The sequence below is a fragment of the Prosopis cineraria genome, unplaced genomic scaffold, assembly GCF_029017545.1.
Source record: "Prosopis cineraria cultivar Desert tree isolate PC_DT_omini unplaced genomic scaffold, ASM2901754v1 PC4, whole genome shotgun sequence".
NCBI lineage: Eukaryota > Viridiplantae > Streptophyta > Magnoliopsida > Fabales > Fabaceae > Prosopis > Prosopis cineraria.
The window spans coordinates 8,366,851-8,378,981 of record NW_026555335.1 but is presented as its reverse complement, the minus strand read 5'-3'; the positions used below and the strand labels follow the sequence as shown (position 1 = coordinate 8,378,981).

Below are 12,131 nucleotides of genomic sequence, written 5' to 3'. Positions count from 1 at the left end.
GATAGCACGCAGTCTGTAGTTTAAAGCTGTCTTTGGATATAAGATGATACAGTATGAGACATCATAGGCTGGTCTTGTTCTAGGAATAGTATTAAGACTAGTTTTTTTCAGAATGACAAAGATAGGATGCTTAAAGTAAAAATTCATATTTTCTCTTCAATTATATTATAAGGGTAATTCGAGGTATCCTATTTATTTTGCGAGAAAAACAAGTACATAAATAACATTAACGATCGTTACTGGAATATATCATTTTACTTAATAGAACTTGAAACTTGCATTCAAAGCATATAAACTTAGCATGAAGATTGGTCTCTACTCTATGTAAACAAAGCTCAAAGTCACATCTTATTTCTTCCCCAACTTGAATTATTGTTAAATTTCATTTAATATGATTTATTTTACCCTTAAATTTAATTAATTTGATGTCTCTTTTTTTATGAAACCTTTATGAGATTAGTATTTTTAGAAAATTATTTCTTGTCATTTCTTATTCAAAAATAATAAGATCAAAATGCATAAAACTCTTAAACTATGAAGTAGTTGTATATGACCTCTTCACCTTACAGTTAAATATTTAAAATTAACTCCTTTAGTTTTTAAATTTTTTTTTCAAAACATCTACTATTAATTAACTCTATTGTGTTTTTAATAGAATTTGTCATATTAATGAAATACAATAGCGCATGATATAGAAAAATATTTTATTAATTTTTAACACAATTTAAGGAAGGGCAAAACTATAATTTTTATTTTTAATACATGATGATGCTTTCATGTTTTTTAGTTAAGCAACTTTGTTCTGACAATTTAAGAGAAAAAATATAATTTTATTATTTTTTATTAATTAAAATAGCATTTTATATTAAACAAATGAAAAAAATTTGAAAACTGTTATTGATAAGAATTATACAAATAAAAGTTTAACCTCTGTTATAGGAAAATTATACACCAAAAATTAATAAAAATAATACAAAAATAAATATTTAAAAAATAATATAATTTTTATACATTTATTATTTGCTTAAATAAAATCCTACTTAAGTTTCTGTAGAAGTTTTCTTAATTTAGCATATTAAATTCTTAATAATACCATAAAGTCAATTAAAAATGGGGGCTTTGAAAAAATAAAATTAAAAATTATAAGAATTAACTTTAAACATTTAAATATAAAAGCATTCATATGCAACTACTTTAAAATTAAAAATTTTTTGCATTTTAACCTAATAATAATAATAATATTCGCATTTACCTGGCGCTGGCGCGAATCGGTAGCGTCCGAAACTATCCGATGAATTGACCAAAAACTCCTCGATATCGAATAAAATTACAAATATGCCACCGAATCCCTGGATTCAGCACTGCCAACTCCAGCTCCGATGACCAATCTCCGCCCACGGCGTGTCTTCTGATGTTTATCTCTCTACCGCTCTTACCCTCTCCTGCAGTCGCCTCTCGCGCGTGGCATCACCGCACCTCTCTCTCCGTCACACACTCCTATCCACTCTCGTCGACTCCTTTTACTTCTCTCTTCAAATCCTGTCTCGGGCGACAATCTCCGATTTCCATGTCCTCCAACGGCCTCCGATTAACTTCTTCAGCTAAGCAGCTAGATTTCCGGGAATTGAAAAATGAATCCGATTTTGAAACTCTTTTGTCACCCGATGGCTACCTGTCCATCTGCGGCTTCGGATCCCTCCTATCCGGTACGTACAGTACAATACAGTGACACTTTGCATTCATCAACGATGTGATAGTTATGGTAATTGTGCCTTATGGGGCAGAGAGAAGTGCCAGAAGTACGTTCCCGGATTTGGTGAACTTCAGAGTTGCGAGATTGAATGGGTTTCGACGGGTGTTTGCTCACGTAGCTCCGGTGTTCTTTGAGCGTGGCATTGCCAAGCCAGAAACTGAGGTTAATTCTTACTCAATAAGCACCAGTGATTTACGTGTTTAATTGCCATAATGCCATGAAAGCGGAGGAAAGAACAAGGATTGCAAAGTATGCGTCGCAAATTTTAGATTGTTTTTCATACAGATTGTGTGTGTGTGTGTGTGTGTGTGTGTGTGGATGCAGTTTTATTTTATGAATCAAGCCTAAGATACTTTTATATATGATGTTTTTACTGAGCGCTGATTAAAAAGTTCTCAGGAGATTTCCAGCTTGAGCGTGGAGCCATGTGCAGGAGAAACTCTTGTTGTAACAGTTTTTGAGATCACAAAATCAGAGGTAGGCACCTACATTTTGGTCCCTTTTTGAGTGAGGATCCAGTTAACAAAGCACTAGAGCTAATATATTAGGATCTTATTCTAACATATTAGGATCTTATATATGTTCAGATTCCAGCTTTTATGAGGAGGGAGCTTGAGTTTCGGTTTCTTGCTGTAAGCTTTTAGATTGTGAACCTTATTGCTTTTATAGTTTAATTGTCTTCAGATATGTATTTCTGGGTTGAAATGTTCAAATGCTCAATCATTTACATCCTAGGTTCTTCCTGAAACGCTTGATGGGACATCTTTTGACAATCCAGCGGTATGTGGCAAATGAGGAACTGATTTTGTGATGTCAGAGCATCTTTTTTAAGCAAATACATCGTATAGAACGATAATATTTACTTAGCAAACTAGTCATCTGATGCGTTTAATTTTTCATAGGTCCTTTGTGCCCGTTATAGTGATGAAGAGTTTTTCAACATTAGATGTAAAGGTAATCCTTCTTATCATTTTATTTATCCACTTGAGGGATTGAGAGATGTATGGTTTCCATTAAGTCGAAACTGCCAATATTCATTCAATTCTTCTTCACGTTCCTTTGCATTTATATGCTCGTGTCCATTTGTGTGGCATAATTGGTGCCTTTCATTGAAAATACGAATCGTTACAGAAATCAACCAGGCAGATAATTAACCATGTTTCTGTTGGAGCTGAATGAGTTGAAAAGATGGAAGTACCTGTAATCGCCCGAAGGACAAATATAGACTTGCTTTTTAATTTTTATAAAGCTTCAGCATGTTGTCATGTTACTTTCTACTCGTGGAGGGCTGATTTATTCAAATGACCACATGTTGTAACTCCATCCTAATCATCTACTAATTACATCAAGGTAGAGAGGCTCCCTGTTGGACTGGGGTTAATAGCTGCCCCTGATTGTCATACGATAAATAATTAGTTCTGCCGAACTGATGTAATAAATTTATTTCATAAATTATCAGCCGTGCAATAGGGTGAAATGGATAATCAGATTATTGGAATTTCCTCTCATCAGAATATTGTTGATTGATACTAGGAGTCACTTCAAAAATCTGTGTGAAAATTAAATTTCTCTTTTTGCCCTTGCTCTGAACTAGATTGTTTCATTTGTTGTTGGTGGATGCTATTTCCTCCAGGAAGCAAGGAAATCTATTTTCAGCAATACGGACGGTGGAATATTGATAGGATTTGGAGAGATGATGTCTTACCTTGTCGTGTTTATCTTCGACACTGGTAAGTGCATTTTAGATTAAAGTCCGTTTGTTTGTTATTGCTTCAATAACTAAAAGAATATAAGGTATAAAACGGTACCTCGTTAATTTGGATTTTTGGTTTTACATTTTCCAAGTTCAATGGTTCTTGCTGCTAGATGCATAATCAGGGATCCTTGGTTCACTTTTGCCTTTTTCAGTTTTCTTTCCAGCTAACCAACCAAATAGAGTAGAAATTTCATAGAGATTGCTTACGAAGCTGTTTGATACACCAAGCAGTTGGAAACCTATTTTAAGATGTTTGAATATAAGAAATATGGAAATTTTAGTTGTGTTTATATCTCCTGAATAGTACAGGGATGGTATACAACTTTCAAACATACCAAGCTCAAATGGACAAATGTTTGATAAACGAGTATCCAAGAGTGAGGGGAAATTAAGATACCTTCCTAAGAATCCCTACCAAATGCCTTAGGAGTTAGAAGGGAAGAAAAAATGAAGTTAAATAAATTATTCTCCTTTCCCATTATTCAGATATTTAAAATAGACAGGGAAAAGGAATTGAAGCTTAAATGAGAGTTGTTGATGGATCATTAATGGTTTTTACAAAATTGTGATTTATTAAATTGATTATAAATATTTAATTTCTTGACATTTAAAAGAAAGAAATAATGGAAGGATATTAGTGAATAGTTTATTTCTTCCTCAACTTCTTGGAAGCTTGGAAACCAACAGGTTGGAATATTGGTATTATTCTCATTTTCTTCTACTCCAAGCAAAAATAAATCTGGGCAGGGAGAAAATTGTGAGGAAAATTTTCCTTCCCTTTCCTAGGCCCAGGCTCTCTCTTTTAAGATTCAATATATCATTGGAATCTCAATGTAAATTAACTGGGAATTCATGAAATCTTTTGTAGTGTATTGGCTGCAAAGAATCTTGGTGACGTGGCTTACAACAATTTTATGGATCACACCTACCTAGCCGACCGTAAAACAACAATTCGCGAGTATTTGGCAACAACAGGTTCTGGGATCATGGAAGAGAAACCTCCAGATTCCCTCAGGCAACGCTATGGTGGTTGATAATCTAAATTGTAATATTCCATTCGCTACAAACATATTTCTGACATGTTAAGTGGTGGTAGTTAGAAAGAGGTGTTGACCGTCGTGATTTAGTTATGAAATATTCTTGGCCTAAATAATAATATACTTGTGATCTTTCTTGCATGAATATTTCCTTGTCTTTCTTAAAAATTTGATCCATTTTAATTTGGTTCTCCAAATATTATGTATTGTAACCTCAAGTTTCGGGCTGCCTTGAAGGATATTGCATCTTAATTCAAAATTTTAATGCCTAAATTTATGGTTCATTTTTTATTATATATTAATTATTAAACTTATTTTTATTTGATGTGAGATTTTCATATTAATTCAAGTTTACTTATACTTAAACCACTTAATAGGCAAAATGAGAGCATATAAAATATGTAAAATGTGTTTTGCCAAAAAATTATTTGAGATTTTATTTTGGGAAAAATGATAATAAAATTCCTCTAAAATATATAAATAACAATTTAATTTCTCGTAACTTTTATATCATTAATGAATTTATATAAATTATTAAATTACTCTTATTGAAAAAAATATTTATAATTTTTCTTCTTATATTCACAATAATGTAACAGCAAATCACAACTTTGGATATTAATTTTTTTATTTGTTATTGCATTGTTGTGAATATAAGAATAAAAGTTGTAAATATTTAAACAAAACTTGTGAATTATTTATTTTCAATAAGAGTAATTTAATAGATTATATAAATTCATTAATGACAGAAAAATTCCTCAAGACTTCAAAGAAATTATAACATTTCAAAGAATCAAATTGTCCTTTATATATTTTAAAGAGACTTTGTTGTCATTTTTCCTTTATTTTATTTCTCAAAGTATATCTTTTTCCAAATATTTTCCTTGCTATAACGCAATTCATTTTGTTGTTAATTTTCACATTTCAGTGTTTAAATCCTTGCTAATGATTATTACTTATCAGTATATTATATTTCCACGTAACCGGAAACCGGCTTTTGAGTTTTGTCTGCTGAAATTTGGTAGACCTGAAAAAAAGACGTTGTTAGATTGAGACCAATCTTTTTAAAATTAGACTAGTGATTGAATTGATCGACAATATACTCATTATTGAAAGGATCCTACACTGTATATTTTTGAAGTTTACTTGAGACCTTTTATCCAAAAAGTTGCGAATAATATTGATATGCAATTAAAATTCCTGGTTCTAATCAGTAGTCAGGGGATCGACAAATTAAGAATTTAAATACAAATCAGATGAAACTATAGGATCAATCAACAAACCCATTAAAACCAAGGGTTAGAAAGGGGAAAAAAAATAATATGATGAAGTGAATCAATCTTCTACATCCGGATGCACTAATTAGAGAGTATTAATTGCAGATGTCATGTGGCCAAAAAAAAAAAAAAAAATTGCAGACGTCAAAGCAGAGAATACATGACTCGGTCGTTAAAAGCTTTGATAGTTCTTCCCACAAGCAGATGCGTCCCGGGTATAGCCATTGAGGACTAAGCTAATTCATTCTTGAACGTCTAAAAATTTTTCTGTACATTCAGATTACTACTGGAAATATTATATCGATTTTGATTGTGATCACATCTTTCTCGACTACACTTGAGGAATGAAGCCTAAGGCAGCCGGTATTTGTATTCAATTATATAATCCCCCCCCCCCCCAAATCTGCTATACTCTTCACATAACAATATTACAATCACTACCTTTTTCAAGTTCTCGGATTAGTAGTTCCATCATCTTCTTGTACATAGGCATATAATGATCATTTATCATAGTTTTAGAAAGTCTAAGCTTGCTGTACAGCTCTCTAGGTGTTTCATATAAGCAGACATGATCCTCAATGGGATCATCAGAAGTTGAATTTGAATCATCTGAGGGATGAGGCACAGAGACAATATGCATGATTCTGCCAGGGGGATAAAAGTGGTGGCTGTCCAAGCTGTCAGATGTTGCAATTGGATTGCTGCATTCAGCAGCATCAGCAAGCTGAATCTCTTCTTCAGTGATCTCTTTTGCTGCAGCTGCCTCTTCTTCCTGAGCATGAATATTTAGGGTACTATCTTGTTTTTGAAGCTCCTTTTCCAGTTCATACCACAATTCACCTTCAGTGATGTCGTCTATGGTAGAAGTGGTGATATCTTGATTCGCATGGATGAGTTGTTCCTCTTCATCTATCTCATCGGAGTCCAATCTGTCATTAGAGGAAGCATGCTCACTTGAGATAGGCTCTCTGGCTACCTCTTCAGTCAAAAGAGATTCAGTAGTTGTCTCAGATATTACAGCGGCTTCACCTAAACTCTCCATTTTAGAGTTAGGAGACGGGCCAACACTTCGGCGGCGTGCACTCATGCAAGACCATGATGACAATGATGAGCGAGTTCTGACAACAGCTTCAGCAACACTTTGTGCACTCCTCATCACGACCTGCAAATACAAAACAGAATCTAAGGCAAACAATAACTTTTATGGGGAGAATCCCCAGGCAGGTTGGAGAGTAGTATCTCTTGATTTTTCCCTCATATCAGATGCATAGATACCAGTAGCTAACTTTAAAATCTTGCCAACGCCAGAAGAATCCCTTCCTTGAAATATCTCTAAGTCTTGGACAGAACAATGGCAATGTGATGTGGAAACCCAAATAAAAAGGGGAAGGGGGAGGAAGGGAAGAAGGATGAGGAAGAAATAGAGAGATAAAGAGAAAAAAGGCGAGTAGGGAGAAAGGACGGCAGAAAATAACCACCCTAGATTTAAAATGACAATAGCCTGGGGCTATTTACAATAATCCCAAAATATAAAAACCCAAAGAAAGTCTAATAAAGACAAAATAAAGACAAATAAATTAGTAAAAGAAAGAAAGAAAGCTACTAAAAATATAAAATACATAAATCTACTAAAGTTTCCTTCTCCTAAAAAAATCTTTCCAAGCTTACCAGGAAAAAAAAAAACTTTCCTGATTTCTATCACAAGGCCAAATACAGACACAGATCACAGCTACCTGAGTGCCACTGGTTACTGGCCGGAGAATAGCACCTGCACCAGCTACCTTGGCTTTCGCACTAGATATTGATGGCAGACGTGATCCAAGGGCAGTTGCAGAGCGATAGACAACATTCAGGACCTTCGTACGCTCAACTTGATCCCGCAAATCATTCAACCAAGAAGATGCAGTCACCTAATGACAACAAACTTGAGTGATGATCCATGCATTTTTATTAGATAACCTCCAAATTAATGCAGAAACCATTAGTATCATTTAGAGTCAGAAGTTGTTAGAGGCTAGAGCACCTCAGAACGTAGATCGTCAATAGAAGAAGTTGAGAATGTCGGCACTAAGTCAGAACCATTTATAATAGTAGTGATAAAGTGCTTCCCTGATTCTGCTAATTCCCAAGTCATGCAGGCAGCTGTGAAGGTGACAATTATGATACAAGGGATTAGATTTTTAGTAGAGCTTAGTACAAGAAGACAGGCGAGTTTCTTATATTAGAGAAAACTCAACATTGTGAAGTGGATGCCACAAACAGATATGTGTAAACCATTTAGTACAAAATAAATGTATTGTATGTTACAGCATAAGATTTCATTCTATAATTAACTTCTGCTTCTGGACTAGGAAAAAGTAACTATATCTTAGACTTGAAATTTACCACAAAGATGCCAATATAGGCAAGCTTGCTGTTAATCTGTCACAGATAATGCTCAAATACGTCATCAGACAACTGAGAATGGATGTCAAGCTACAGGGATGTAGCGCATCCCACTCTAGTGAATCACAAAAATTTTTTTGTTATCTTATGCTTGTAAGTCACAATAATAACATTTAATACAGTAATTTGAAATTTGAAAAGACTGGCCAAAATGATTATAAGAGTAACTTCAAATAATGACCACCACCAACATATTTGGCCATTACAATATTTTAAGGAAAATTCTGTTTAATTTGTGCAGTTAGCTAGAAATATAAATCCCCTCTAGATCCTTCCACAATTAATCAACTCTAAAAATGGGAAGATAATGTGATGAAGTTATAATGTACAAGAACTATGTAATTAATTCACTCACTTACTAAAGTGATATTTCTAAGTATGAAGAAAAAGGTAGCTTAGCTACATGCCTGGGGCAAATGTGACACAGGTAGTTGAGGAGAACTCCTTCTGTTCTCTAAGAATGTAGGTTAACAGTGCTGCAGTACCACCTCCGAGTGAGTGCCCAACAACCTGCAGAAGATAAAAGGACAATGGTTTAGTAAACTCAGTTATCCAGGCAAGCACATAACGGATTCACATGACCATAAAAAAAAAAAAAAAAAAAACTGAAGGAATATGGCTACTAGAGCAAAGATACAAAGAAGGAAACAAATAAAATAGAAAATATAATGCGAGAATCTATGCCAGATTATTGTTGTTCATTTAGTTTTCAGTTTTCAATTCAATACAGAGGGCTGTTCCACATTATATTTCATCGTACAAAAAAAAAAAATTATACCTTTAATTTGAAGTCAGGATATTCATCAAGAGCCTTATGTAGAGAAGGAGTGCAGAGCTTTGCAATCCAACGTGCAGCCGCAACCATGCCACAATGTGCATATCCCAAAATTAAGTTGCTTATGCCACCATCATTCAAAACGGAATGATGGAAAGGGACCACAGCACCAGTTGCAGCTGTCAATGTGTCTTTAATGCTATGAGTACCTCGAATCAATAGAAGGAAACATTTTGATCTTGTATCACGTATAATTGTGAAAGCAGGTTTCAAAAGCTGCAATAAGAATACAAGGCACTAAGTCAGTTTTCATCTACAATGGCCATAAGAATGATGAAAATCTAAAACAAACTAGAATTTTGAAAATTATATGGTGGTTGAATAAGAAAGGAAAATAAAAGTGACAGAAACATATTTCCCATATAATAGAACATGCTGGCAGGTAAGAGACCACGAATTATGAACCACAACAACAACAACAACAACAAGAATGACCGAGTTCTTGAGAGAGACACGGCTTAATATTCTCCATATCCACCCCAGATAAACATAAAAAGACATACTTGAAAATTGAGACAGAATGAGGTTAAGGACCACGTACCCCAGCTTTGGGCTTCTGTAGAAGGACATCGTCCACTGAGAATCCCGAAGACTCTAAAAATACAGGAAAAGGTTTCTTCGAGAAATGCATACATAGAGTCAACAACCTCAAGAGACTATACAACTCCGCTATAATTTCGGGGCCTCTGAGAAGTACACAATCATTACCCGCATATACACTTGCAACAGGTAAATTGCCCTGCAAGAATTTTATACTATTTGAAATCTCCCGACCAAAGGCAAGACACTAACTTACCACAGAACTTCTAATACCCAAATAACACAAAATCGTTCAAGCAATGAATTTAAATGAAGGCCATCAGTTTCAGCTTCGTGCTAAGAGCATCAATTCAACTGAGCAAAAAGCCAGGAATGTCAAAAAAATTGAACTGGTACGAAATTTTGATTTCTGGGCGAACCTGCTTGCGCATGAAATAATTAATGCCGAAGGCCAAGTCGCCGATGGGCCACTTGCCCAAAGTCTCCGAATAAGTGAACCTCAAAGTTTCGGTTAAAGTAACAATCGATTCCAACAGAGTTGCCGGAGCTTGAGCTGGCCTCCGAGCAAGCCTCTTCCGTCTAATCGATCTACTGGATTTCGAGGAATCCCCATCCGGATCCTCATCTTCAATCCCCTTCCTCGCTAGCCTCCTACTCAGGACAAAGTACAGCACCACCGCCGCTCCGGCTGCGGTCGCCATTGTGCCAGCTGCCATGGAATTTCTGTGAATCAGCCAGAAGAAGGCAGCCTACGGAAGATCAAGAAAAGAATAGAGCCGTAGACGCTAAGAGGTAACGAGAACGAAATGCGGTGAAGAAGAAAACAAGTTTAGGATGAAGACAATCAAAGAGTAAGAAACAATATTTGGGTTCAGCGTTCGAACTCTGAACCGTAGTTGAGAGAAGCGGAGAATGTGGCTTTCTGGGGGAAAAGTAACACCAGAGATGCAGGAAGCTGGTCTACTGTTTTGTCTGAATGACGAAGACACCCTTTTCTTCTTTAAATCATGATATTAAATTGCAAACTTAATTGGATATTAATTAAATGCTCTAAACAATATATTCCCTCTATTTTTGCATATAAAAAAAATTATATACATAATTTAAAAAAATCAATCAATTAATAAAATTACATTTAAAAATAAAAAAATAAATTAAAATGTTTTACATTAATCAATAAAAATATGCATTAATTATTTTTGTTAATATAAATTATGAAGAGTGATTTAAAAAATACGTAATAAATATTTATTAAAATATGTTATTTTACTTGTATAAAAATAATGATAATTTATTTTATAATAAAAATAAAGTAGTAGGTAGAGATTATGGGGCAATGGATCATTTTATTGATAACTTTTGCTCGTATTAATATTGCATGTATATTAATTAATAATGAAAATTATTGGGAAGGGCAAAATAGGAAGGAAGATATGAGAATGAGTGGGGGAGTGGACACGGCAGGGATCAAGACGGAACGATAATTCGGGAGAAGGGAAGATTATGGATGTGGGGAAGATAAGGACAAACCGAGAGAGGGACCCACGCCCACGCCCACAAGGATTCAAAGTGGACCCCACCGTTTCGGGTCACAGGCTCTTCTGACTGCCTCTGCCTGGATCCAACCCGAAAATCTCTATCGTCGTTTCCGATACAGGTAAGGGTAGGATGCAACATGCCACTCATGGTTCAACTATCACTTTTTATTTTGACTGTCTGCTTATTTATTACTATTTTCCACTGAAGTTCAATTTCATAATAATTTAAAAGAAAGCCTGGCTGTGTCTTATTAATTTTAAAATTTGTATGAATAGTGGTCATTAATGAATTAATTATTTTTAAAATCAGATCAAGATGTATGAGTAACTCTATATTTTTTCCATTTTTTCAATTAACTTGCAATACATGTGAGAAATTATATAATATATGATGCTGTTAAAAAGCTTAACCTTGGGGTGTTTTAGCTGACAAAAAATTTTTAGAATAAAGTATAGGAAATTCGAATCAGCCATAATTTTTTTACTTTTTTTTTCCGAGATGGTATTAGATTTTCTTTTTCTTTTTTCAATTTTACAGGTGAAAAGAGCATAATACTAAAATAATTAGCATGATAACGACAGGTATAATGTTTGGAGCCAGACAAAAGGGGAACTCAAAAGGAAACAGCACCACAAATTTGCGCTTTTTCTGAAAAGTGTATGGTAATGGTTGTATGGTATTATGGTATTCTCGCGTGGCCGATGATTAAAACGTAGCGAGAATGACATGCTAGGGCCACGAATCAAGTTTTGTGCGCAAAAAATTTTGATTTTTTTAATATCCACTCAAGATTTAAAATCTTTTTAGGTCAGCAGAATTTAATTATTGATGGTGAATGGGTGAACGGTAGCTGAATTGCTTCGAGTTTAAATCCCACTTTTATTTGTGTTTGACCAAAAAAAAAATCCTACCTTTATTTGTAAAAAATGATGCTTTAATAAAAGTTTTC

General features: G+C 34.4%; 2 protein-coding genes across 2 annotated transcripts; one reads left to right on the top strand and one right to left on the bottom strand.

Moving 5' to 3' along the window:
- Positions 1 to 1,344: 1,344 nt before the first annotated feature.
- LOC129309389 (uncharacterized) lies at positions 1,345 to 4,693 on the top strand. Its single transcript, XM_054950959.1, has 8 exons — positions 1,345 to 1,706; positions 1,785 to 1,915; positions 2,153 to 2,230; positions 2,341 to 2,385; positions 2,489 to 2,533; positions 2,656 to 2,707; positions 3,387 to 3,483; positions 4,378 to 4,693. The coding sequence occupies exons 1-8, from the start codon at positions 1,412 to 1,414 to the stop codon at positions 4,541 to 4,543; spliced, it is 909 nt and encodes a 302-aa protein (XP_054806934.1). The 5' UTR covers positions 1,345 to 1,411; the 3' UTR covers positions 4,544 to 4,693.
- A 1,544-nt stretch (positions 4,694 to 6,237) lies between these two features.
- On the bottom strand, positions 6,238 to 10,598 carry LOC129310150 (uncharacterized). The gene is made up of 7 exons (XM_054952017.1): positions 10,063 to 10,598; positions 9,645 to 9,842; positions 9,047 to 9,319; positions 8,676 to 8,778; positions 7,847 to 7,965; positions 7,557 to 7,733; positions 6,238 to 6,985 (listed from the first exon to the last, which is right to left on the bottom strand). The coding sequence occupies exons 1-7, from the start codon at positions 10,357 to 10,359 to the stop codon at positions 6,239 to 6,241; spliced, it is 1,914 nt and encodes a 637-aa protein (XP_054807992.1). The 5' UTR covers positions 10,360 to 10,598; the 3' UTR covers position 6,238.
- Between the last annotated feature and the right edge of the window lie 1,533 nt (positions 10,599 to 12,131).

Excerpts from the sequence above, each read along its gene's own strand:
- LOC129309389 (XM_054950959.1), top strand. The coding sequence starts at position 1,412 with ATGTTTATCTCTCTACCGCTCTTACCCTCTCCTGCAGTCGCCTCTCGC. Across the intron at positions 1,916-2,152 it reads TTGCCAAGCCAGAAACTGAG|GAGATTTCCAGCTTGAGCGT; the intron begins GTTAATTCTTAC and ends AAAAGTTCTCAG. Across the intron at positions 2,231-2,340 it reads TTGAGATCACAAAATCAGAG|ATTCCAGCTTTTATGAGGAG; the intron begins GTAGGCACCTAC and ends ATATATGTTCAG.
- LOC129310150 (XM_054952017.1), bottom strand. The coding sequence starts at position 10,359 with ATGGCAGCTGGCACAATGGCGACCGCAGCCGGAGCGGCGGTGGTGCTG. Across the intron at positions 9,320-9,644 it reads TACAGAAGCCCAAAGCTGGG|CTTTTGAAACCTGCTTTCAC; the intron begins GTACGTGGTCCT and ends TTCTTATTGCAG. Across the intron at positions 8,779-9,046 it reads ATCCTGACTTCAAATTAAAG|GTTGTTGGGCACTCACTCGG; the intron begins GTATAATTTTTT and ends TATCTTCTGCAG.